Source organism: Myiozetetes cayanensis, unplaced genomic scaffold (assembly GCF_022539395.1).
Source record: "Myiozetetes cayanensis isolate MyiCay16 unplaced genomic scaffold, myiCay2020 scf4, whole genome shotgun sequence".
NCBI classification, from domain to species: Eukaryota; Metazoa; Chordata; class Aves; order Passeriformes; family Tyrannidae; genus Myiozetetes; species Myiozetetes cayanensis.
This window is the reverse complement of record NW_026087631.1, coordinates 18,858,645-18,884,813: the sequence shown is the minus strand read 5'-3', so window position 1 is coordinate 18,884,813 and position 26,169 is coordinate 18,858,645. Positions and strand designations below refer to the sequence as shown.

Genomic DNA, 26,169 nt, shown 5'->3' with positions numbered 1-26,169 from the left:
TCTACAGAGTGCGTATTTACCTCCAGTTCTCTTTCCCTTTCTCGGAAGCTTTTCAGTTCGCAGTGTAACTGGTACATTTCTCGAGAACCAATCGATTTTTCAGTGGCTTCAAGCAATTCAGTCTTACTCAGTTTTGCAAATTCTCCAACTCTGTCCTACAAAATGAGAGAAAAGTTACAAAAATACAGGATTAGCTAAAACAGTGCAATACAGTAATACTGGATTTATATCCTGCAACCTACTTCTTATGAACATTACCTCCCTTAGTTCCATGTCAGATAGCGCTGGCACAGTTTATTATCATCTCAGAGTAGCAACTCAGCTCTCCTAAACATTTGTTCTCAGCCTGCTCAAGCTACACCTTTCCAGTAGGAGTGCTATGACTGACTCAAAAGTTAAGCCATGTAGAAATGAATATTAAAGGTGGCAGCCAAGGTTATCAGGAAGTATTGCTGTTGTGTAAGGGTAGAAGAAAAGAACAGCTCAAAACCAAGACTGAAGCAAAAGGTGTGCTTGCCATTGATATGGTGGCAGAGAACAAATAAACCCCATCAACACAGTATTAATCACTGAACCAACATTTATGTACTGAAGAGATAAAATTGTTTTGAATACAAAGTTATTGTCATAGTTCGTATTTTTAGCAAAGAATTTTTCTTTCCTTTCCTCCTGCCTGTGTGTGTGTGCTCTGTGATGGGCCATTTTAGTTGAACAAAAGAATCACCCGGAGCCCTTAACGATGGAGATTTGTCTCCTTGACAACGAAGGGGGGAGTTGGCTGGTGTGTGACTGGAAGGGGGTGGAGGCTGGGGGGGGAGGAGACTCTCTCTCTCTCTCTCTGCCGGGGGTGAGAGGCTGCTGCGGGCTGCAGACACTGCCGGGCTCCTTTGTTTTTTTTTTTCCCTGTCGGAGGGGAGTTTCTGGTTGCTGCTCTTGGCTCACCTCTGGCTAACTGCAAGCCCTGCTTACAACGGACCCTAATCAGCTGAAGTTTGTGAGTTTTCTTCCATTGGGAGAACTTTCTGTTTTATTGCTGTTGTTCCCCACCCCCCCCCCTTCCCCTCCCCCCGGTGGCAGCCAAGGATCCAACAGCGCCACCTGGTGACGGGCACTGGACATTACAAGTTCTACTCCTTCAGTGATCCAACAGCGCCACCTGGTGACTATAATAGGACACTACAAGTTTTTACACCTTCAGTGACCCAACAGCGCCACCTGGTGAATGGTACAGGACATTACAAATTTTGCATCTCCAGTGACCCGACGGCGCCCCCTGCTGACTGTGGTTGGAACAGCACCAAAGGGTGCAAGAAATTGAACTATTTTCTTTTTGCCGGTTTATTGGTTTTGTTCTTAAAGGGGATTATTGGTGGGTATAGGAGTATTACTTAGTTATTTTACTTGGTTTTTTTTTTTTTTTTTCGTGTTCCTGTTAATACACACATACCTTTTAATAAAGGGCTGTTATTTTCCCTTTTCCATAATTTGTTTTTTCCTTCAATCGGAGCCTCTTAATTTTGGATTTATAATTGTTTGGAAAGAGAAGTTTGGGTCTTTTCCTCCTAATTCATCCTCAGCAAAAGACCCTTGTCTCATTTAAACTGGGACATCTTTTGGCGCCCAACGTGGGGCCCGAGAGAGGAAAAGTGGAAAAGGAATAACTGCCCTTGTGTGACTTTATATGTGTTTGTGAACCTGTAGGCACCATGAAGTCTAAGATCGCTGCTTTTCTGTGGTATATAATTATGCCGAAATCTATGTCCCACCTGTCGATGTTTTTCAGCTCAGACACTATGACCCTTATTGCAATAAGTATGTTTGAGATCTCGCACTGGTTTTATGACATAGTAAACTCAGTACCTGTTATTTTCCTTCGGGATATGTTCTCAAGGATATATTACTGCTCTAGCCTACACTGTCTCCTTTGGGGTTTTAAGGATAATGGCACCTATTCCGACGGAGAAACACAGGGGAGTATATTTGCCCAGCCCTTCATACATTTTCCCTTTGGTTCCACTACAATAGCCTCTGAGAGATTTAAACTCTCTTTAGATGTAAGAGACATTTTATTTTTGGGGCTTCTCGTGCAAGGTGTCATATCTATTGCCACGGTGTCATATCTAATATTCGTAGTTAGGCCCAGGATTTACCAGGAACGGGCACAGAAACCAGCCCCAAGGGTGGAAAACCTCGAATGGCATGGGCCATGGGAGGACGTGAGTAAATTTCTAGAAAGTGTTTCAGTTCCTACAACATGGAAGTTCACTCTCGAACAACTCCTAAACCCTGCACAGATAATAACAGCTGTGAGGGAGAGAAGTCGTGGTAAACCCAGAGAGGGGCAGGTGGTAGATGTATGTGGGGCTTTAGCCGTTGCCTACCAAAAGGTGCTAGGTATGGTGCAGCCCTCACAGGGTAAAGGAAAAGATGAAAGTGAGAGGTCTGATACAAGGGTGACTCCAGATAAGGCCAGTTCCAAGGAACCAAACAAGTCAATGGAGGTTGCCCCTATCCAAAAGAGGAAATATAAGACCAAATCAGTTCGCCCAGTAGATGATGATGGGGAGGCAGGACCCTCACAGGTAGCCAACCCAGAGCCAGAAATCATCACTGAGTCCTTATCATATGACAACCTCCGGAAATTACGGTCAGATGTCCTTCGTCACTCGAATGAGCCCATACTGACCTGGATGATTCGAGTCTGGGACTCCACGGGTGATACCATAAACCTTGATGGCGGTGAAGCAAGGTTCTTGAGGTCTATTGCCCAGGATGTGGGCATTGAAGGGGCATTTGTGAGAGAATCAAAGCCCCTGTCTCTCTGGGCACGGCTGCTGGACGCTGTGAGAGAGAGGTTCGTTTACAAAGAGGCTTTGCAGGCAGACCATTTGGTGAAGAGCTGGAATACCATGGAGGAGGGGATCCGACGCCTGAGGGAAATGGCACTGTTGGAGATTCTGTTTGGAAGGGATATGCAAGCTAATCACGATCCTGACAAGGTTAGATTTACACCATACATGTGGTGGACCTTCATACGTATGGGGCCATCTGCACACGTCAGTTACTTGACATCATTGGAGGCTGGGGAAAAGAGTGAGCCAGTGGCGGTTATAGCAAATAAACTTCGGATGTACGACAGTATGGTCCAAGGATCACTACAAGCCCGCGTTTCCTCTGTAGAGACCTCGATCAATAACCTGACTAACATAGCTACAAAATTACAAGATCAACAGGAGAAAATCCTAGAAAAGATTGAGAGAAACAGCTCCCAGGTGGCACCAGTGAGAACCGGGCGCCCCCAGCTAGAGAGGGTAGACAGACCTCACGAACTGAGCTGTGGTATTTCCTATCTGGCCATGGAGAAGACATGAGACAGTGGGACAGGAAACCTACCCATGTTTTGGCAGCCCGAGTACAAGAGCTGAAGGACCAGAGAAAAACAAAGTCCGTGGAAAGTGAGTGCAGTGCCAGTATCCCGTGGGCAGGATCTGACCCACTAGAAGGTACCCTCCCGCCGGTATTTGCAGACGGAAAACTGTGACGAGCAGGATAGAGACCAGTATTAGAGGGGCCCTGCCTCTAGCCAGGTAGAGGCACGGGACAACCGTGTCTATTGGGACGGTGTGAGGATCCGATGGCCTGGGCACATCAGACCCACAAGAATATAAGGCTTTGCTGACACTGGCGTCAGTGTACGTAATGCCCTCAGGACATGTGGACCAGAGGCTATTTCCATTTCTGGGGTAACAGGAGGGTCGCAGCAGTTGACCGTGCTGGAAGCTGAAGTGAGCTTGACCGGGAAGGAGTGGCAGAAACACCCCATTGTGACTGGTCCAGATGCCCCATGTATCCTGGGCATTGACTACCTTAGAATGGGTATTTCAAAGACCCCAAGGGACATAGATGGGCTTTTGGAATAGCTGCTGTGGAGACAGAAGCTGCTAAGCAGTTGAATTCACTACCTGGCCTCTCAGAGAACCCTTCTGCTGTGGGACTGTTGAAGGTTGAGGAACAGCGAGTGCCAATTGCCACTACAATAGTGCAGACCGTCGGCAGTATCCGAACAAACCGAGACTCTGTGATTCCCATCCATAAGATGATCCGTGAGCTGGAGAGCCAAGGAGTGATCAGCAGGATCCACTCCCCTTCAACAGCCCCATCTGGCTCTGTGCGTAAGTCCCGACGGAGAATGGAGACTGACTGTGGACTATCGTGGCCTGAATGAAGCCACCCCGCCGCTGAGTGCTGCTGTTCCAGACATGTTGGAGCTCCAGCACGAGCTGGAGTCCTAAGGCAGCGAGGTGGTACGCCACTATCGACATTGCGAATGCATTCTTCTCATTCCCTTGGCAGCAGAGTGCAGGCCGCAGTTTGCTTTCACGTGGAGGGGCGTGCAGTACACGTGGAACCGACTGCCCCAGGGGTGGAAACACAGTCCCACCATCTGCCACGGATTGATCCAGGCTACACTAGAGAAAGGTGAAGCCCCAGAACACCTGCAGTACATTGATGACATCATTGTATGGGGGACACAGCAGAAGAGGTCTCTGAGAAAGGAAAAAGATCATACAGATTCTCCTGGAAGCTGGGTTTGCCATTAAAAAGAGTAAAGTCAAGGGACCTGCCCGAGAGATCCAGTTCCTGGGGGTAAAGTGGCAAGATGGACGTCGTCAAATCCCGACTGAAGTCATCGATAAAATCACAGCAATGGCCCCACCAACTAGCAAGAAGGAAACACAAGCTTTCCTGGGTGCCATAGGTTTTTGGAGAATGCATATCCCCGAGTACAGCCAGATCGTAAGCCCTCTCTATCTGGTAACCCGCAAGAAGAATGATTTCCAGTGGGGTCCTGAACAACAGCAAGCATTTGAACAGATTAAACAGGAGATTGCCCATGCTGTAGCCCTTGGGCCAGTTAGGACAGGACCAGATGTGAAGAATGTACTCTACTCTGCATCTGGGGATAAGGGCCTCTCCTGGAGCCTCTGGCAGAAGGTGCCTGGAGAGACCCGAGGCCGCCCACTTGGATTCTGGAGCCGATGCTACAGGGGATCGGAAGCCAATTACACTCCAACAGAAAAAGAGATCCTAGCAGCTTATGAGGGAGTACAAGCTGCCTCAGAGGTGATTGGCACAGAAGAACAGCTCCTCCTGGCACCTCGGCTGCCAGTGTTGAGTTGGATGTTCAAAGGGAAGACGCCCTCTACTCATCATGCCACTGATGCCACCTGGAGCAAATGGACTGCCCTGATCACGCAGCGCGCCCGCATTGGAAACCCAATCGCCCTGGGATCCTAGAAATCATCACGAACTGGCCGGAAGGTGAGGATTTTAGTCTAGCAGAAGAAGAAGAAGGAGAGCAGGTAGTACGGGCAGAGGAAGCCCCAGCATACAACCAACTACCAGAAGAAGACATACGCTACGCACTCTTTACTGATGGTTCCTGCCGTATTGTAGGGATGAAACGTAAATGGAAAGCAGCTGTATGGAGTCCCACACGACAAGTTGCAGAAGCTATGGAAGGAGAGGGTGAATCAAGCCAATTCGCAGAGCTCAAAGCTGTCCAGTTGGCATTGGACATTGCTGAACAAGAGAAGTGGCCAAAACTTTACCTCTACACGGACTCATGGATGGTGGCCAATGCCCTGTGGGGGTGGTTGGACAGATGGAAGAAGACCAATTGGAAACGTAGGGGAAAACCCATCTGGGCCGCTGATATATGGCAAGACATCGCTACCCGGGTAGAGAAGCTGATTGTGAGGGTCCGCCACGTAGATGCCCACGTGCCCAAAAATCGAGCCAATGAAGAACATCGCAACAATGAACGGGCAGACCGAGCTGCACAAGTTGAGGTGTCACAGGTGGACCTAGACTGGCAGCACAAAGGTGAACTGTTCTTAGCACGATGGGCTCATGATGCCGCCGGCCATCAAGGCAGAGATGCCACCTACAAATGGGCACGAGACCGAGGGGTGGATCTAACCATGGATGCTATCTCTCAGGTTATCCATGACTGTGAGACATGCGCTGCCATTAAACAGGCTAAGAGACTGAAACCCCTATGGTATGGTGGACGGTGGAATAAATACAGGTATGGGGAGGCTTGGCAGGTTGATTATATCACACTGCCACAGACCCGTCAAGGTAAGCACTATGTGCTCACCATGGTGGAAGCCACCACTGGATGGCTGGAGACGCATCCGGTGCCCCACGCCACTGCCAGAAATACCATCCTGGGCCTCGAAAAACAGGTCCTGTGGCGGCACGGCACTCCAGAGCGGATTGAGTCAGATAATGGGACACACTTCAAAAATAGTTTAGTTACCACCTGGGCGAAAGAGCATGGCATTGAGTGGGTCTATCACATACCATACTCATGCAGCAGCTGCCGGAAAGTTGAACGGTGCAATGGACTGTTGAAGACTACCCTGAAAGCATTAGGTGGAGGGACTTTCAAACACTGGGATCAACACCTAGCAAAGGCTACATGGTTAGTCAACACTAGAGGCTCCGTCAATCGAGCCGGCCCTGCCCAATCAGAGTCCCTTCACACTGTAGACGGGGACAAGGTCCCAGTGGTTCACATGAGAGGTATGTTAGGCAAACAGTTTGGGTGAACCATGCCTCGAGCAAAGGCAAATCCATTCGTGGAGTTGTCTTTGCCTAAGGACCTGGTTGCACATGGTGGGTGATGCAAGAAGATGGAGAAACCCGGTGCATACCCCAAGGAGATATAATCTTAGGGTAAACAGGTCATAACTCTACCCATATTTGTATCTATATGTATTTGTGAATATGTACATAGTCTAGAATGATGTATGTATATGTGGAGTTAAAAAAGGTTCCATTTGATAGATGTATGGTGGCATGAGAAAAGGAAAAAAAAATTAGGGGTGGATAATGTCATAGTTCGTATTTTTAGCAAAGAATTTTTCTTTCCTTTCCTCCTGCCTGTGTGTGTGCTCTGTGATGGGCCATTTTAGTTGAACAAAAGAATCACCCGGAGCCCTTAACGATGGAGATTTGTCTCCTTGACAACGAAGGGGGAGTTGGCTGGTGTGTGACTGGAAGGGGTGGAGGCTGGGGAGGAGACTCTCTCTCTCTGCCGGGGTGAGAGGCTGCTGCGGGCTGCAGACACTGCCGGGCTCCTTTGTTTTTTTTTTTCCCTGTCGGAGGGGAGTTTCTGGTTGCTGCTCTTGGCTCACCTCTGGCTAACTGCAAGCCCTGCTTACAACGGACCCTAATCAGCTGAAGTTTGTGAGTTTTCTTCCATTGGGAGAACTTTCTGTTTTATTGCTGTTGTTCCCCACCCCCCTTCCCTCCCCCGGTGGCAGCCAAGGATCCAACAGCGCCACCTGGTGACGGGCACTGGACATTACAAGTTCTACTCCTTCAGTGATCCAACAGCGCCACCTGGCGACTATAATAGGACACTACAAGTTTTTTACACCTTCAGTGACCCAACAGCGCCACCTGGTGAATGGTACGGGACATTACAAATTTTGCATCTCCAGTGACCCGACGGCGCCCCCTGCTGACTGTGGTTGGAACAGCACCAAAGGGTGCAAGAAATTGAACTATTTTCTTTTTGCCGGTTTATTGGTTTTGTTCTTAAAGGGGATTATTGGTGGGTATAGGAGTATTACTTAGTTATTTTACTTGGGTTTTTTTTTTTTTTTTTTTTTTTTTTCCCGTGTTCCTGTTAATACACACATACCTTTTAATAAAGGGCTGTTATTTTCCCTTTTCCATAATTTGTTTTTTCCTTCAATCGGAGCCTCTTAATTTTGGATTTATAATTGTTTGGAAAGAGAAGTTTGGGTCTTTTCCTCCTAATTCATCCTCAGCAAAAGACCCTTGTCTCATTTAAACTGGGACAGTTATGTTAGCAGAGTATGCTGGAAGTTCTACTCTAAACTAGCAATTTGAGACATTTGCCAGCTGCTTGTAAAATAATTCATCACCCTCTTCATCCTGATTGGATGGTCCATAACAGACTCCCACCAAGATGTCAGCCTTGTTGGCCTTCCCCCTGATTCTGATCCACAGGCACTCAACCTTATCATTATTGACTTCAAGTTCTACAGTCACGAGAGTCTCTAACATACAGAGCCACTCCTCCATCTCTCCTACCTTGCCCAGTCCTTCTGAAGAGCTTGCAGCCACCCATGGCAGCACTCCAGTCACGTTTCTGTGATGGTGACTACCTCACAGCTTTCCTGCTGCATGATGGCTTCCAGCTCCTCCTCTTTGTCACCCACACTGTGTGCATTGGTGCATGCACTTCAGCTGGGCTGCTGATACCACTCTAGCTTTCTACCCTTAGGCTCATCTCTGGAGAACCTGGTTTCAACCCCTTCCCCCTTCAAACCTAGTTTAAAGCCCTCCTGATCAGCCCCAACAACTTACGGGCTAGAGTCCTTTTGTCCTTGCTAGATAGATGATGCCCATCCAACTCTAGCAGGCTAGGTACCACAGAATTTTCCCCCTGGTCAAAAAAACCTAAATTCTGCCAGTGGCACCAATCTTTAAGCCATCTATTGGTAAGATGGGCTTTCCTACTCCTCTCCACATTCATCCTTGCTACTGCAGGAACTGAGATGAACACTATCTGTGCTCCAGTTCCATTAACTAAGTGATCCAGTGCCTTGAAGTCCTTTTTAATTAGCCTGGTACCTCTTTCAATAATGTCATCACTGCCAGCCCGGACCATTAGCAGTGGATAATCAGAGGGTCAGATTAGCTCAGGGAGTCTCTACTAGTATCCCTGACCCAGGCAGGTAGCAGACCTCCCTGTGGGATGGGTCTGGTTAGCATATAGGGCCTTCAGTTCAGCTCAGAAGGGATCTGCCTTCTACAATTACCCTTCTTTTTTTCTTTAGAGCTGTGGCTGTAACCCATCTGCTAGACAGGGTGCAACCAGGAGACCCTCCAGAGAGATCCCCTTCTTGACTGCCCTCTGCCTGACTCTCTGGGTCCAGGGCCTCATATCTGTTCTTTAATGACACCTGGGGAGATGATGGGGGTTGGGAAGGGATTCTTCTACCTCTTCTACTGGGAACCTGTTTCCATTCCCCCCCATCTACCTGGTTTGCTCCATCTGCCTGATGGTAGGAGAGGTAGGGCTTCACCATATCCTGCTGGACTTCTTTTAGGGTTGAAAGGACCACCAGTCTATTTCCCTTTCACTTTCCCTAATACTCCTTAGCCTCTCCACTTCTTCCTTGAGCTCTGCCATTAAGCACAGAAAATCATTTACCTGCTCACATCGTATGCAGGCATCTCTCGCACTGTCCTCTGGTACTAACACCAGGCTCAGACATTCCCTACAGCCAGTGACCTGAACAGCTGCATCCTTCTAGAGGGGTTCTGTCTGGGTTATAACACTCCTCCTGATAGCAGCAGCAATGGCTTTTGCTCATTTGGAAACCATTGCCGGGTTGAGTTGAGGGAAAAAGAAAGAAAAATACACACAGCCACACAGCCACCTCACAACCCACCAGAGAGAGCTGGGAGGGAGGCTGTGCCCTTCCCGCTCAGCCTGCCTGTGCAAACTGCTGTGCCACAGCCCCTGTTTGCCCACTCCTGTTCACCATGCTCCCAGGAGCAGTTTAAATCTCAAGGAAATGAGCTTGGCTCCACCCCCTCATCAGCTGACTAGGCCTTGCAGGGGAGTTGATCTGATTCATCCATACCTGAGGAAGAAAATGGCACAGATTGTCCACCTGGATGTTTAAAGCTGCAATGTGTTCTTCTACTGCTTTCAAGGTTGATGGCTTTCCGTTGATAAACCACAATGACGTGTTGTTCGCCACTTGAATCTCACGGGTGATAACAACATTGCCTGGTGGCTTAAACCTGATTAATAAAAATAAGTGCTTACACTTTTGAGAATATATGAAGTTTACCAAGTGTCAGAGTATTATTACAATTTTTAGATAGCTAAATACTTAATATAAATAACTACAAAGTAGCATCAGATTCTCATTTCTTCATTCAGAAAACATCCAGTACTTCAGCGATGAAATACATTTACATGGAAAACATCCCAGAACAACTGCAAATCTTAACTCAGAGGAAGTAATTTATATAAATGAGACTTTCATGCTGAAGGTAGGAAACGTTCAGAAGTTGTTGCAGATGTGAACAGTTTCTATGCAATTTTTTGGTATGATATTTAGTAAGTTTTAAAATTGGCATGAAGGAGGTGCACACCTGTACAGAACTACATCAATAAACTGTGCATATATATTTCACCTGGGAATAAAAATAGTATCATACAGCACAAAAATACTTTCATTTCCTGCTTTTAAAAACCAGTAAAAACACATTAATTGGCCACTTAGTTCTCTAACTCAATACTTATTTTTGGAAGTTTAGTCTGTTTAAGATGTACCAATAACAAATGAGCAATGAGATACATCCAATTTTGGTTATAATTTTGATTTAGAAATTGTCTAGTGCCCGTTAAGCATATTGTTAAAGCTTGTAAAAGTTCAGTGGCCACATACCTCAGGAGACTTAAGAACACAGGTCAATGTAAAGTAAGTATGCATGTGCTGCCAGCTTTCAGATTAAATGCCATAGGGATATGACTCTACTTCTTGAACACTGGATGATTCTTTTCTCCCCTACCTTATTTTATCAGACTTCCTTCAAGAGACATAGAAAGCCATGCTCCTTTTCTTTTATCAAATTAAAGACTCTTACTACTATAACTTAATTATAATTCAAGGGCCAAATTCAAACAGCATAGTACATGCCTACAGAATTCAAATTTTTCAATTCCTGTCAAAATGCAATCTTCTGCATTACTGGTCTTTCACTCTAAATGTTGTATTTAAGTATTTCCTACCAATTACATAAAGGACTAAACTGTATTGCAACCACTAGAGTAAAAATGCTAACTCTTCACACTGTAAGACTCTTTTCAGCCTTTCAGGTAACATCAGGATGTATTGATGCTGAAATAAGAACACCATCTACTTGAAAGACATCCTACCTCCTGACCCACTGCTTGGTCAGTCTCCAAAGAATGTCTTTGTTAATTCTCCCACAAGAACAAAAGTGGACAGGTCTTCTTCAAAGGCCTGCTCCAGTATTGTTTCCCTTAATACAACTTTCTTTTTATGCAATCTGATCAGGGGGGCCAACTGTTAACACGGGTTATGAATTAGTTGATTATCTCTATCTTCCATTTAGTTCAGGCAAACACACCAGGTTAAGGCTTATTAAAATCACCTGTGCCACTGCATCCACAACAAAGCAAGGAAGCATGTAATATGGCCCTATAGCACAAGTTATAAATTTTACAGAGCAAGTCCAAATGATTTTGATTTGGTCGGTTTTGCAAAGGCTTACATAGAAAACTGCATTAGCCAGAATGAGTCGATCTTTTACTTCTTCTGTGTCAGTATGTAATGTTTTTGGTATGAACACAGGGGAGCCCCTCATACTACCAGTATTGGTATAAGGAAGTGAAGGTAGAACAATCTGTTTCAAAATTTCGAGTTTGACTTTTTTCAATTTAACAAAAAATTACAACCTCTACATAATGATAGCAATGCTGACTGTATTTGAAATATCTGAACCTTAAATGTCATCAAAACCTAAGCACACCATATACAACAATATTTATCTATACATTCATTTTTACATAAAGACAAGGTGAAAGGCTCCAGAACATGAGTTTAAGAGCAGCCATCACTGTTTATTTCTCCTGTGGTAATTATTTAACCTTAAATTTTGAAGTCTGGGGGAGGAATAAAAAGGGAAAAACGCATCAGCTTAAAGTCAGACCTCTGTACACCAATTTTCTTACACAGCTCTGTGAAGGACTGTGTGGAGAAATGATCTAATTAAAAGTGCATGAGGAGATACAGTTTTAGTACTTACAGTTCAATTTCCACTAAACCTCTCGTGCATCCCTGCTTTACAAAGAGACCAACCTAGAAAATTAATTTTGAATTAGTTATTGCAAAATAACAGCATAGTATTAAAATGTAATGTTTCATAAAAACATGTATTTGTATAATAGAGTTGATGTAATGGGATATTTTATTGAAAATGTACAGTTAAAAAAGTTGGGGGATTTTTTTTTAAACTATTAACTGAAAATACAGGAACACACTTATCTTCCACATCTACCAATAGCATTAGAACTTCCTCCACAAGTTAACTATTCTTGATTAACTTCAACCTCCGAAACCAAACAAATTATAATCAGCAGACACACAGAGAGGAAGATCTCACAGATTAGGAGAACAAAGGTAATACAAGTGAAAAGACGCTGCCCTATCTCTGTACCAACAGAACTGCCAATTCTAATAGTATAAAAACAATCACAGAAAGCCAATACCAACACACACTACTGTCATGAAGTCAAAATCTGTATTTACATTTGCTCACGGCTGAGCTGCAACACGAGAATATGTACAATCACTTAGGCACTTAGACTCATTACTCCAAAGATCTATTCAAATATATTGCATCCAACGAGAATATTCATGACAGCAACTGCAAAATTTAAAAATCACACTATACAAACTTCCTACTACAAAGTCAACATATGATCTCTTGGGAGAAAAAAAAAAAAAGTAAATATAGTAAAGCAATCCAAATTCCATTTAAACCTAAGATCAGTGCCTCCTTGCTCTTAGAGAAATTCTCAGACACATTAAGGATATGTTATTTCTACAGATACCATCTACTCAGAAATTTAATATAGACTTTTTTGTCTATTTCTCCTTTAGTTGTTACTTCTGATCAAATGTTATTTAGGCATTAGGTGGCATTTTCTTACTCTTATTATAGGTGCTTAGCCATCTTCAAACATAACCTCTAGTCCATCAGGTTGGAGTGGAATTCATTTCATAATTCATCCAAGACAATGAGTAATTAAGAAAGAGAAAACTCCTTTGGTAAAACCCTTTGCCTTTGGAATAGGTTATTCTTCAATTCAGACACCTATCTTTTATGAAAATAAAAAAAATCAAGAAAGAGCCTCTCCTCCCTTCCTCTGTTGGACAGCGCTCTTGACCAAATTCAGATTCAACATGAAATTAGAAAAGCTCATAGTTACCTTATCAGCCCGCCCTATGAAAGAAGGTTTTCCAGCCAGTCCCAGGCAGATGGCACAAACAATGCTTGACTTCCCTGTTCCATTAGCACCTATAACCAAGTTCAGGTTGGGTCCTGGATATACTTCACAGGCATCATATATTCTGAAAAACACAGTAAGTTTTTGAATCTTATAGACACCATATTTCCTTGAAAAAAGGAGTACTTTCTTAAAAACAATTTATGATTTTATTGAATACAACGTAAAATTACCTAATCTAAACTCAATCCCCAAACACAATTTTGTAAGAAAACCTCAAGAGCAAAAATTAACATTTCAATAAAACTCCGTGAAATAGTCAGATTCCTACCAGCCAGAGTACTCACAAGAACTTCCTTCAAAATTAGGGATTATAAAGAACGAAATACAGAAACATAATGACAATTTCTCTGGAATTTACTAGGGCATAATTTTATGTACTAAAAAAAAAATAAAAAAAGACAAAACTGAGTGAGCTCAGTAAGTTCTATCATATTTCACTCCATCTGCGTGCTGTACCACAGCCGCAGGAGATTCCACTCAGTTAACCCACATGGCAGGTTCTCTCCGCGCTCCGAACAGGGTATCCTAGCAAAGAAAGCATCGCTCCATGCAGCCTCCCTTGCAGCCGCCGCCACCCGCGGTAACCCCGCTCCGCGGCTGCGGGCCCTCGGCTGCGGGCCCGCGGGGAGGGACGGGTGGGGGAGGCCGCACACCCCCGAGCTGGGGGAGAGTGCCCGTCACTCGCTCGCTCACTCACTCACTCACTCACAGAAAGTTCTTCATGAAGATCCGAACGACGGAGCCCAGGACGAAGGGCGCGGGTGTCTTGCCGCCCTTCGCAGCCCTCCCCCCCGCGCTGCCATTTTCCCGCGCCGGTTCCTCCCCGGCCGCCGCCATCTTGGCCGCCGCCACCCGAGCCCCCGCCCGCCCTGCGGCCCTAACGCCGGGCCCGCGCGCGCGCCAAGCTCTTATGGCCCGGGGGGGCGGGACTAAATCACTCTGGAGCTCTTCATTGGCGGGGAGCGCACGGTGCCGGCACCCATTGGCTGGAGGGGCGCGGGGCGCTGCGGCGGGCGGGGCGCTGCGGCGGGCGGGGCCGGTGGTTGTCCGCGAGGGGGCAGCAGCCGTTGGTGTGTGAGGGGATGTGCTCTGGGGGGGGCGTGTGCGCTCCACTTGTGGCAAAGTAACGGGAAAAGTAACGCGCGTTTACTCGCGTTCGTCCGGGGACCAGACACCCTGGAAGGAGGAGAGGCGTCGTTCAGAAACGCTCCTAGGAGTGACATACTCGTGTCAGATGCCCGGCGTCTCTCAGCAGGAGAGGGCAGAGCCTCGAGAAGGGTTTACTTTAAAGAACTTTCCACCATCATTCATATAAGAGGTTGTTTCCACCTTGCTGTGGGTTTTGGGGTCTGTAGGGACCCCTGGTTTGGACTGGAAGTCAGCTTGAAGAAGACAGAAGTCTTATATCAGCCTGCACCTCAGGAAGTCTCCCATCATCCCCATATCACCATTGGTGAAACAGAACTCAAATCAGTCCAGCAGTTTAGTTACCTGGGAAGCATCATCTCCTCAGACGGTAAGATTGATGCAGAAATAGACAACAGGTTAGCAAAGGCATACAGAGCTTTCGGTAAACTCCATAAAAGAGTGTGGCAAAACAAACACCTTAAGAAAAGTACAAAGATCAGTGTTTACAGAGCCATTGTACTGTCTACTCTTCTATATGGGTCCGAATCATGGGTCATTTACCGGCACCACTTGCGTCTCTTAGAACGCTTCCATCAGCGCTGCCTCCGCACAATTCTAAACATCCACTGGACTGACTGTGTGACCAACACGTCTGTCCTTGAACAGGCAGCAGTCATGAGCATTGAGGCCATGCTGCTGAGAACACAGCTGCGCTGGGCAGGGCACGTCTCCAGGATGCAGGACTACCGCCTCCCTAAGATCATGCTCTATGGGGAACTTGCCACTGGCTGCCGCAAGAGAGGAGCCCCGAAGAGGAGGTTCAAGGACTCCCTGAAACAATCCCTCACCCTTGGCCATATTGATCATCACCATTGGTCTACCCTGGCCTCCAATCGGGAGGCCTGGAGACACACCATCTGTAACGCTGCTGCTGCTTTTGAGAACACACGCAGGATCACTCTCGAGGAGAAAAGACAACGCAGAAAGAATCGCGTCTTGTCGATATCACCTGGGGAGTCTTTCTGCTGTGCCTTCTGCAACCGGACTTGTCTATCTCACATTGGCCTTTTTAGCCATCAGCGCGCTTGTAGCAAGCGTGGGTAGAGCCCCTTCAAATCTTCGTTCGCGAAGCCTAGCCATGATGATGATGAGGGACCCCTGGTGGCCTTCCGTATGTGCTGTTGTTTTTCACCCTGGCTATGGAAGCTGCGCAAGGGTTGAACTTGTTACTGAGGTGGCCACAGAGCGCCCGAACCGGATTGCGCCAGCTTGGCTTGTCACAAAGCTCTAAACCTCCCGTTCACCATCACTTCTGCATAAGCCGTTAACAACATTATGTGGAGACTGTGGGAGCTGGGCCTTTTCAGTCCAGAGAAGAGTGAGGGGGGATTTCACTAATGCCCTGCTGGGTCCCTGTACAGCTCATCATCATCATCATGGCTAGGCTTCACGAACGAAGATTTGAGAGGGGCTCCACCCAAGCTTGCTGCAAGCGCGCTGATGGCTAAAAAGGCCAATGCAAGATAGACAAGTCCAGTTGCAGAAGGCACAGCAGAAAGACTCCCCAGGTGATATCGACAAGACGCGATTCTTTCTGCGTTGTCTTTTCTCCTCGAGAGTGATCCTGCGTGTGTTCTCAAAAGCAGCAGCAGCGTTATAGATGGTGTGTCTCCAGGGCTCCCGATTGGAGGCCAGGGTAGACCAATGGTGGTGATCAATATGGCCAAGGCTGAGGGATTGTTTCAGGCAGTCCTTGTATCTCCTCTTCATATCTCTATACAGCTACTGCAGCAGTGAAGAAAGGAATAAATACTGGATCCAGAAATTAACTGCGTGGGGAGTTTCCTATTTGGACAGAGCTGACTGAATGTTTTTTCTCTTACCATAAAACTGAAGTTTGCTAGTAGAGAAATCTCAGTGCACCTTCCCTAGTTTTCAAATGTTTTGTAGTCATTCTCTTCCTCGTCTGTGAATTTTCTCTTCTATAAACTGATATTCAGCATGAACTAATTGAAAGTCACCTTTCAAATTCCCCTCTGTTTTATTTCCTGCAGCAAAAATGGTGGAAAGGTAACGTTGTTTCCTATTAAAGGAAGAATTTACACTTTTTTTTTTTTTTTTTTTTTTTTTTTTTTTTTTTTTTTTTTTCTTTTCAGTCAGTACAATACTTCACACCCGTGGACAAATGGTACCCTCATTGGTACTGCTGAAATTGTTATAGCAGTGAGGTCCATACAGAACACTCAATGGATAGCAGGTTAGAATACTTTCCTTATATTTTTAATCTATCAGCCTAAATCTGGTTACTTTGATGGAGTGAAGCACAGTTGCATAAATCTTCAGGAACAGGAATCTAATAGTTATACTTCATGCTTCATTTCATTTACAGAAAACACCCATCAGAAGTATGGAGAGCCACCAAGCCTGATTATTTTAACCACTTCATTTTCACTTATTTTCTGCTTAGATAATTTGAGCTGAATGTTGATACCAAAGCATATGCTTTATGGAACAAATGTAAAACTGCATTGATTCATAGGAAACATTCCATTGTTTCTGTTTGCTTTCGTTTTCAGAATAATATCAAGACTGATGTGTTCATAAGCAGTTTACAAGGGAGACTGTAGGTAGCTAGGACAGGAAATTAACATGTCAATTTCTTTTGGCTCTTCCTCGATCCCCAGGAAACAATAAACTGCTTCAATCTCTGTGGTGCTAAATGTATTGAACTGAACAATCTCTTCAATTGGTTTTGGCACCAAAATGAAAGTTTACTAAAGAAGCAAGGACCTAGGTCATCAAAGGTGCTGTTGATCCTTATAGGCTGTTAGGAAAAGTATATACTTAGTTCTGAAAGGAGCAGAGTGTGGTGGCTGTAAGATTAACTTCTACCACTCAGTAGTACATGGCTTCTTGCAGCACTTCACATTGCTCTCAGCTTTCTTAGGTGATGGGACCCACACATTTCACAGGATCACAGAATACACAGAGTTGGAAGGGACCCACAAAGACCATCAAGTCCAACCCTTAGCCCTGCACAGGACCATCCCCAAGAGTCACACCATGTGCCTGAGAGCATTGTCCAATGCTTCTTGAACTCTGTCAGGCTTGGTGCTTCTCTGGGGAGACTGTTCCAGCACTCAAAATCCTCTGCGGGAAGAACCTTTTTCTAATATCCAACCTAAGCCTTCCCTGGCACAACTTCAGGCCATTACCTTCTGTCACTGGTGACCAAAGAGAAGAGATCAGTGCCTGCCCCTCCTCTTTCCCTCAAAAGGAAGTTGTAGAGTGCATTGAGGTCTCCCCTCTGTCTCCTCTAGGCTGAACACACCAAGTGACCTCAGCTGTTCCTCATATGGCTTTCCCTCAAGGCTCTTCACCATCTTCGTTGCCCTCCTTTGGACACTCTCTAAGAACCTAATATCTTTCTTACATTGTGGTGCTCAAAACTGCCACAATATTCAAGGTGAGGCTGCCCCAGTGCAGAGCAGAGCAGAGCAGGACAATCACCTCCCTCAACCAGCTGGGGATGCTCTGCCTGATTATTCCCAGGACACAGTTGGCCCTCCTGGCTGCCAGGGCAGTGCTGACTCATATCCAACTTGCTGTTGATCCCCAGGTCCCTTTCCATGGAACTGCTTATCAGCATCTCATTCCCCAATCTGTACAAACATCCAGGATTCTGCCATCCCAGGTGCAGAATGTGGTACTTTCTTGTGTTGAACTTCCTATGGTTGGTGATTGCCCAGTCCTCTAATTTGTCAAGGTCTCTCTGCAGGGCCTCCCAGCCTTCAAGGGAGTCAACAGCTCCTCTCAGTTTTGTGTCATCTGCAATCTTGCTTAGTATCCCTTCCAGTCCTGCATCCAAGTCATTTACGAAGATGTTGAGCACAGGACCTAAGATGGAGCCCTGTGGAACCCCACTAGTGACAGGTCACCAGTCTGATGTTACCCCAGTCACTGTTACCCTCTGTGCTCAACCTGTGAGCCAACTGTTCACCTACCCATGATGTGTTTATCCAAGTGAACATATAGTCAGAAGGATCCTGTGAGAGACAGTATCGAAAGCTTTACTGAAATCCAAAATGATTACATCAACTGGTTTCCCTTGATCAACTAGGTGGGTTACCTTGTCGTAAGACTAAATGAGTTTTGATAAGCCAGACTTTCCTCTCATGAAGCTGTGCTGGCAGTGATCAGTGACTGCTTTGTCTTTCAGGTGTTTTTCAATACCTTCCAAAATAATCTTCTCCGTAACTTTACCAGGCACTTAAGCAAGACTGATAGGCCTGTAGTTTCCCTCCCTCTTGACCTTCTTGAAAATTGGCCTGCTTCCAATCAGCTGGCACCTCTCCAGATTCCCAAGGCCTCTCAAAAATCATTGTGAGAGATTTTGCAATGACATCACCAGCTCTTTGAGGATTCTGGGATGAATCTCATTCTCTAAAGTTCAAAATAATGACTTCAGGCTATTTTATTAGGTTGAGTTCTTTCTCCTTACACTGATTAGTATGAAGTCTAGAGAAGAGCAGTAAGGTGATATTCAAAGTTACATTTTATTAGGAAGTTATAATAATTTCAAAAAAAACCTCTTACACACAAATACATGAAAACTTAAAAAATAACAAACTGTGTGAATTAAGTTTCCTATTAATATAAATGCACGCATGTGTGGCTGGGTAAAGTGTAAGTGCTTTCTCTGTGAGTGTACAAACTGATTGAATAAAAATACCTCAAACAACAAGACTTGCATGTCAGAAAACACGTAACTTCAAAGAGTTTCATTTCATATATCCAGTTTATGCTGGATTATACTGAATACTAAAACTGAGTTTGCTATTGGCAAGGATGACAAATATATTTGTTATAGTAAAATAATACAGTATCACAAAAAATTGCCAGCAGAGTATTAAGTTTCCCAGAGAGATCTGTCGTCATGAATAATTGCACTGAACCTTTAGGCTATTACTAGTAGCTAGCACTATTTTCTTTCTTATTTCAAAATATTTATAATTTTCATAACAAAAATCCATTCTATCCCCAACACAAAACATTCATTGAATGCAGATTTAAGATAACACAATATTGGATTTTAATTGTGCAACTTTACTTTCCTCTTTTTACTTATATACCAGAAAGGTTAAAAAAAAAATTAAATGAATGATCTGTGCAAAATGGGAAGCTTTATGCAATAACAGATACCTCATGCAAAAGAGGAAAAAATATTTTAAAAAATTATGGTCTAAGAAGCCCTGAGTCAATAATTTCATTGCAAAGGCGAGGAACATGAGTGCTCCGAGTTCTTCCTATGTATTGGTGCATATTCAAACCAGTACAGTATTTACTTAAACCATATTTTAAAATAGGCAGTTTGTGCAGTTTCTCACATACACATCTTCTATGCACTTTCTTTCAGCAGACTGTATTTAATACTCAATTTCATTTAAGCTGTCAGGATATCCAGATGAGAACTGAATTTCTTCCACTTCTAGAATACAAAAAAGGAGGAAATACCATAATTATTTGTATTTTAATCATACATAAGAATGCAAAAAGCAGAATGTAATTAACATGCTGGATTTAAATGAGACTGCAATATGTTTTTTAAAAAATGTTAAAGCCACTTTACTAGTCGAGTCTAAGCAGGATCTCACATTGCATTAGAAAGCAAAAATTCTGCACTGGCCCAGCAGTTACTAAATACTAAATTCAAACCCATTCAATGGGGAGTCAAGGGAAGAAGTATCATCCATCCAATTACAACAAGCACTGTGAATTGCCAGGTGTCTCTTACGAGGTATATTTAAACTTACCTAAACAGGGTCCTGCCTGGAACAGAACATCATCAATAGCAGTGTCACTTCTCATTGAAACGCCACGGATCACCTCAAAAATAATCTGTAAAGGTAAGGCACAGCTTTTCATGAATCCCACAGGTGGACAGACTCAGAAAAATGATAGGCATGCAACCTATTCAAGGATCTAGTGTGTCCTGAAAGCCTGCTTCTTGGAAAGAAAGTTCATCAGTGGATAGATTGCCCTGGTCAGAGCAATTCAGTGCATGCTATGCTGAAAGAAGCAAGGTATGGTCTCCCTCTCCTTTTTCCTTCCCTTTCCTTCCCTTAGTAATTTTCAGACTTTTAAGGGAAAGCAATTAAAAAAACTCCACAACATCTGTGGATGGTGATTAGCACAATTTTGTGCCCAGTATTGTTTTAGTCATTAGCAATTTCAGCTTCCTTTTTCACAGAGAAACTGAACCAGGCTTTGTTTCTGGCAATACTGAAGTTGAAACCAAAGAGCTCTGGATTTGCATCATCCCTTGTCTTTGGTGCCACCTTAGAAAGACCACACTACAAGAAGCTGACATTTTTTTTATCATACTTCAGTGGCTCTGTCAAATCTAGACAGAGCTATAGACAGCTAAATGAAAAAAGCAGCCAGGCAGAAAGGGATCTGGGGGTGTTGATTGTCAGGAAGCTAAACATGGCCACCAGCAGTGTGCCCAGGTGGCCAAGAAGGCCAATGGCATCCTGGCCTGCATCAAGAACAGTGTGGCCAGCAGGAGCACGGAAGTGATCCTTTCCCTGTACTCTGCAATGGTGAGGCCACACTTGGAGTGCTGTGTCCAGTTCTGGGCCCCTCAGTTCAGGAAGGATATTGAGGTGCTGGAGCGGGTCCAGAGAAGAGCAACCAGGCTGGGGAAGGGACTGGAGCACAAGTCCTATGAGGAGAGGCTGAGGGAGCTGGGGTTGTTTAGCCCAGAGAAGAGAAGGCTCAGGGGAGATCTCATCACTCTCTATATCTGCCTGAGAGGAGGATGTAGCCAGGTGAGGGTCAGTCTCTTCTCCCAGGCAATCAGCAGCAGGACAAGAAGATACGGGCTTAAGCTCTGCCAGGGGAGTTTTAGGTTGGATATTAGAAAGAAGTTCTTTACAGAGAGAGTGATCAGGCATTGGAATGGCCTGCCCAGGGAGGTGTTGGATTCACCGTCCCTGGAGGTTTTTAAGACGAGGCTGGATGTGGCACTGGATGCCATGATCTAGAAATCACAGTGGGGTTGGATCAAGGGTTGGAGTTGATGATCTCTGAGGTCTCTTCCAACCCAGTTAATTCTACGATTCTATGATTCTATGAAATTGCACAAGTGATCTAAAATAACTCTACCACTACTGACAAGAAATGATGTGAAACAACACTTAAATATTTTTAAAAATTATTTTGAGTTAATAACTATTTTAATACTTGCAAGCGATTCATGTCTTGAATAAGTTCATTTCAATTTTCCACTATGACTGCTTCTTGCTTGTTTTTCTTACCTGGTAGTTTCTATCACTTTCATATTCTATCAGGCCTCTTAGCCATGAGATGCTTTGTTCCCCTGTCCTCCTCCACAAAGGAATCTCTTCATCATCCCCTTCCTTTTTTAGATAAACACTTAATAATCCAGTCCCAGCTCCATACATGTGATAGAAAAATGTCAAGCACTGTTTTCCAGATATTCCTCTTAGTAATCTTGAAACAAGGTATGCTCTCTGTCCATAGACCATGTCAGATGCCTCTATATACATGTAGTATCCTTAAAAAGATATACAAGCAAATATTAGCAAAGTAAAATATTCGGCATGTTCATTACGCTCAACATGCTCATTATATTAAAAAAGCTATGACAAGCTATTTTGATAAACGTTTTTAAGATGTAGACTGCAGTGTTTGTGAACTGTAATATTTGTGATACGGTAATAACAGTGGACTGTAACAGTGGTGGGTTTGAATTCATAAAATCAAGAGCTGATTCCATCTTTCTAACAAGTTTATAATATGATTCAGGCCTTAGAACTAAAGACAAATTATTTTATTATACTGTACTATGAGCTGTAGGCTTTGGTGTTTAATTCAAGGAGCTTTAAAGCATAGTGAACAGCAAAGTCTTTGCAATGGATTGCAGTAGGCTTGGTACAAATCACCTTGGAAATTCTCCAACACACTGTATGAAATTATTTTTTTTATGGACCTACTCTGTAGATAATCTTCCTTTTCACCCTTTCTCTTGACTGCTGCTTACCACCAAACTACAACCTAGCTTAGAGGGGATGTCTTCAGTAGGGAGTTTTGCAGAAAATAGGACTCTGAGTATCATGACAGGCATCTCAAGTACCCACTGGCTGCTGTTGCTGCTCCCAGCTTTTCTTGTGTCTCACTTATCATTGGGAATCCCCTCTCCCTCTGAAGGCCAGGACCTGTGGTGGTAGAAGGGCAGATAACACTACAAAAAGGGAGCAGTAGGACTATATGAAGAGTTGCTGCAATGTCTGAGTTCACTGTCTGCTCTTGGAGTGCACATATCAAAACACAGAACAGCTGCCTTACGCAGCAGATGGTACATGGGGATGCTCCTCAGTCTTCTGACACACCTCAGTTTGCTCCAACAGGCAATAGATGAATAATGGATTGGGGGGGTATAATAAATTTGCCTTCCAGCGATTAATGGCTTGAACACTTAAGAACTTGGTTGTATCTGATGAAATATGTAGCAACAGAAAAAAATACAAAGCAAGAAAATACCATAGCTGCTCCTAAACCAGGAATGCACTCTGATAGCAGTCAATTCACTGGAATTCAGAGACAGCTCCATGTACATCTGAGGGTACAATTTAGGCAATGGTTGGCACTGATGTAACTTTCTGTGCACTTGCTCATACTTATGGGGACTCCACTCACTCAAATACTTCAAAATACACTAATGAGGTTGTGGAGCAGGTTTTCAAGACTAATGGCCTGTGTGATCTCTTCTAAGTTTGAACCCAAATGTGTTCATGAAGAAGAGATCCCAATCACTTGCACAACTTGCTGCAAAGAGATCTGTGAGACAAGGAATCAACATTGTCACAGGTGACAGTTGAAAGGCTGTCGAAGTTCTAAAGTCAAGCTATCAGCTTCACATCTGAGACTACTTAATGATCTACATAAACCAAAAATAGGTGTAAAGTCAGTTTCAGGAAATATTCACAAAAGCTAGAGTTAGGAGGGAGCTTTTTCTGTGGGCTCTGGGGAGCCATCCTGTTCTTTTATCTCCCAAAGGAAAGGGCTACTTTAGGACATGACAACAGAATTATCCACATGGTTTGCAGATATTTCAGATTAAACATCATGTTTTCAAAACCATTCATGCGTCCGTACGAAATGTATTTACTTCATTGGATTAATACCTCTTCAGAACAGAAGCATAAAAACTTTATTGTCAAGGTTATAATTTCAAAGTATTTTTGATTAACTATCAACTTCTGCTCTGAAAGTTCAATGTGGAGCTTAACTCACCTACCCCAGTAGTGTGGTCTCCTTTCGGACCAGTGTAAGAAGTGGGAGTTGGACCCCTCCTCCTGTGCCAGCTCCCACGGCCTCTCTTCTTCTGAGTAAACACACACTCATCTTTTTCAAAAGTACACTCTCCAGGGCTGTGCTGAATTGAATCTGTAAGGAAAGAACATAGTTTAAAACTTCAAATATATTAGACTTATATATGGAGAGATTACACAAGAAATGTATTGCATTTACTCACCTGCTGAAATAAATTACATCTACCTAGCAATGCTTACGATAGTCACAAGCTTATAAAAGCTAGCTTCAAACTGACATATGAAATGTAATTTCATTTTCTTCACAGCTTTGAGGTAATCTGTGCCGTAGTCTAGCTAAGTAACATGTACTAAGATTCTTGAAAACATTTCATACAGTTTATTACTCTTAATCCACAATAGTGGCTTGGACTAGATGATCTTAGAGGTCTTTTGCTTTTAATGATTGAACACAATGATCTTAGAGGTCTTTCCTATACTTAGCAATTCTATGATTCCATAACAGGCTCTACCACTGTAATTTTCTTCACTGTTGTGGCAGCCCAAGCAAATCAGTGAGCTCCAGAATGTATAATGTGGATATTTAATGAGTCTTGTCAAAGACTGGAGTTTCTGTAATCCAAAATCAAGTGCTACATTTAGCTCTCCTATATTCCCTTGGCAGCAGATTCTACTACAGCATTCAACAGGCCACAAAGCTGTAATTACTAGAGTATTTTCATTATTTCAGTTCTATTAGATAATGCAAAAGGGAGAAAATTGATAACTCAGGTGCTTGCCAGGAAGCTTCTGTCAGCTTTTTTGCTGTAGCCTGGTTTTGTCATTCAGAAGTAGACACTGAGCTGCTTTCTCTTTTTGAAAAGTAGGATGCTTTGATATCTCTGGGGCATATTTCAGGCATTTGTTTTGCTGCCATCAGAGACAGCCACAGTATGACTATACACCCAGCTACCAGTTCTGCACCTTTGGTTCCTTTTCCAATTACTTAGGAACTACAGAAAGGCAAACCAGACAACTGTCAGAAATACTTTAGAAAAATGGCATCTTGTTTTATACATGTGACTTCTCTCTGTTTTGTAATGGTTAGCTGCCTGAATGCATGAAAGCAAATCAAAATAGGTCATTAAAGAGCATGAAAGGACCACTGAAAAGACATGGCTTTATTCTGAAGAAGAATGGGATTACAGATTATGCCTGCCTCATGAGGATGGTTTCTAAATTAGCCTACAATTGTTGTACTGTCAGCTTCAAAAAGCCCCAGAAGAGGGAGTTTGGTGAGTTCAGACAGGTTAGCCTGCACATGTCAGAGGGTAAAGTCTTGCTGAAAAACAGTCTGTTACTCCCACCACAGGAGAGAGAGTTGGACTGGTCTTGTCTATCTTCACTAGAGAACTGCAGCTCAAGTAAGGGACTGTGTCTTTGCCTTGCACAACTGTACTTCTGGACCAAAAAAGAATAATGCTGTCTCTTGAAAATATTGCTTTCAGGTCCAGTCCTGGTTTCTCAAAACCCATTTTGAAAACTACGTTTCCCTCAGTTAGACTTTTGGTTTATTTTAAATTGGTCCCAAAAGGACCAGTCACCTATATACAGCTTCACTGGAGTCAGCAAAGTTTATTAGGAGTTAGCTGGTACCCCTGTGAACAAAAACTGGTTCCCACTGTATGTATGCTACTTTGCAAAAATAGGATTCATGCAATACTTATTGGAAAAAAAGAAAATACAAGAAACCACAGTGGGATGAAGGCAGCTGTAGGCTAGGCTTAGAAAATGCAGGTATGTGATAAACTCTTACTAAAAAGGATACCAGCAGTTGGATGACAAATACAGATGGTCTTACCAGCAGCATGACAGGTTCCCAGGCTCAATGATACATCATCCAGTGCCACAAGTCCACAGTCCCAAAAGCTTTTACACAAGCTGACAAAGACAACCTGCAGTACATAAAGGAATTTCCAGTTATCTAACGAAACCTGGCACTGCTAAGAGTCTGAAATTTTAGGGGTTTTTCCAAATGCACAAAAAATGTTGAACTCTACAGAACAGAAATAATGATCCACTTTGTCTTGGCACATACTAATACTGCCTATGACTGAAATTTCAGTTCCAGGGGAATTAGATGTACGTTTTCAACGAACAGACAGTATTTTCTCACTTTTATAGACAAGTTATGTATCTCTGTATGTAATTTCCATTTTATTAGGAGACTATTTTTTTGCATATGAGAAAACATGACTTACTGAGGTTGTGTTTTTTTCCTCCACAAAACCCAACAAATACCCACAGCTATCTTATCCTTAAAACCAAGAAGTTCACATATGGAAAAATTAATTTTAAAGAGTAATGCAGACTGATGAGCAAGAGAAATTACTATGGCAAAAAGCAAAGAACAATAGAGATAAAATGAAACTACTGCATAAAATGAGATTATTCATAAATTATGCAAGGCCATGGTATCATAGAGCAGGAGACTGGGAATGCTATGCATAATACACAGTGTTCATCTGAGTTTGTGAAGATTAA

The 26,169-nt window shown here is 43.8% G+C and overlaps 2 protein-coding genes across 2 annotated transcripts in view; both read right to left on the bottom strand.

Annotated features, from left to right (window-relative positions):
• SMC5 (structural maintenance of chromosomes 5) overlaps window positions 1-13,999 on the bottom strand; it is a 58,376-nt gene extending 44,377 nt beyond the window's left edge. Inside the window, exons 1-5 of the mRNA XM_050328986.1 lie at window positions 13,872-13,999; window positions 13,082-13,223; window positions 11,896-11,948; window positions 9,696-9,858; window positions 21-155 (exon numbers count right to left, since the gene is read on the bottom strand). Of these exons, the coding sequence (XP_050184943.1) occupies window positions 21-155; window positions 9,696-9,858; window positions 11,896-11,948; window positions 13,082-13,223; window positions 13,872-13,999 (621 nt within the window). The remainder of the gene's footprint in view (window positions 1-20; window positions 156-9,695; window positions 9,859-11,895; window positions 11,949-13,081; window positions 13,224-13,871) is intronic.
• Window positions 14,000-18,827: 4,828 nt separating this feature from the next.
• The window catches only part of MAMDC2 (MAM domain containing 2), a 59,880-nt gene continuing 52,538 nt past the window's right edge, over window positions 18,828-26,169 (bottom strand). Inside the window, exons 11-15 of the mRNA XM_050329052.1 lie at window positions 25,487-25,580; window positions 23,609-23,761; window positions 21,610-21,869; window positions 20,104-20,188; window positions 18,828-19,778 (exon numbers count right to left, since the gene is read on the bottom strand). Of these exons, the coding sequence (XP_050185009.1) occupies window positions 19,717-19,778; window positions 20,104-20,188; window positions 21,610-21,869; window positions 23,609-23,761; window positions 25,487-25,580 (654 nt within the window). The 3' untranslated portion in view covers window positions 18,828-19,716. The remainder of the gene's footprint in view (window positions 19,779-20,103; window positions 20,189-21,609; window positions 21,870-23,608; window positions 23,762-25,486; window positions 25,581-26,169) is intronic.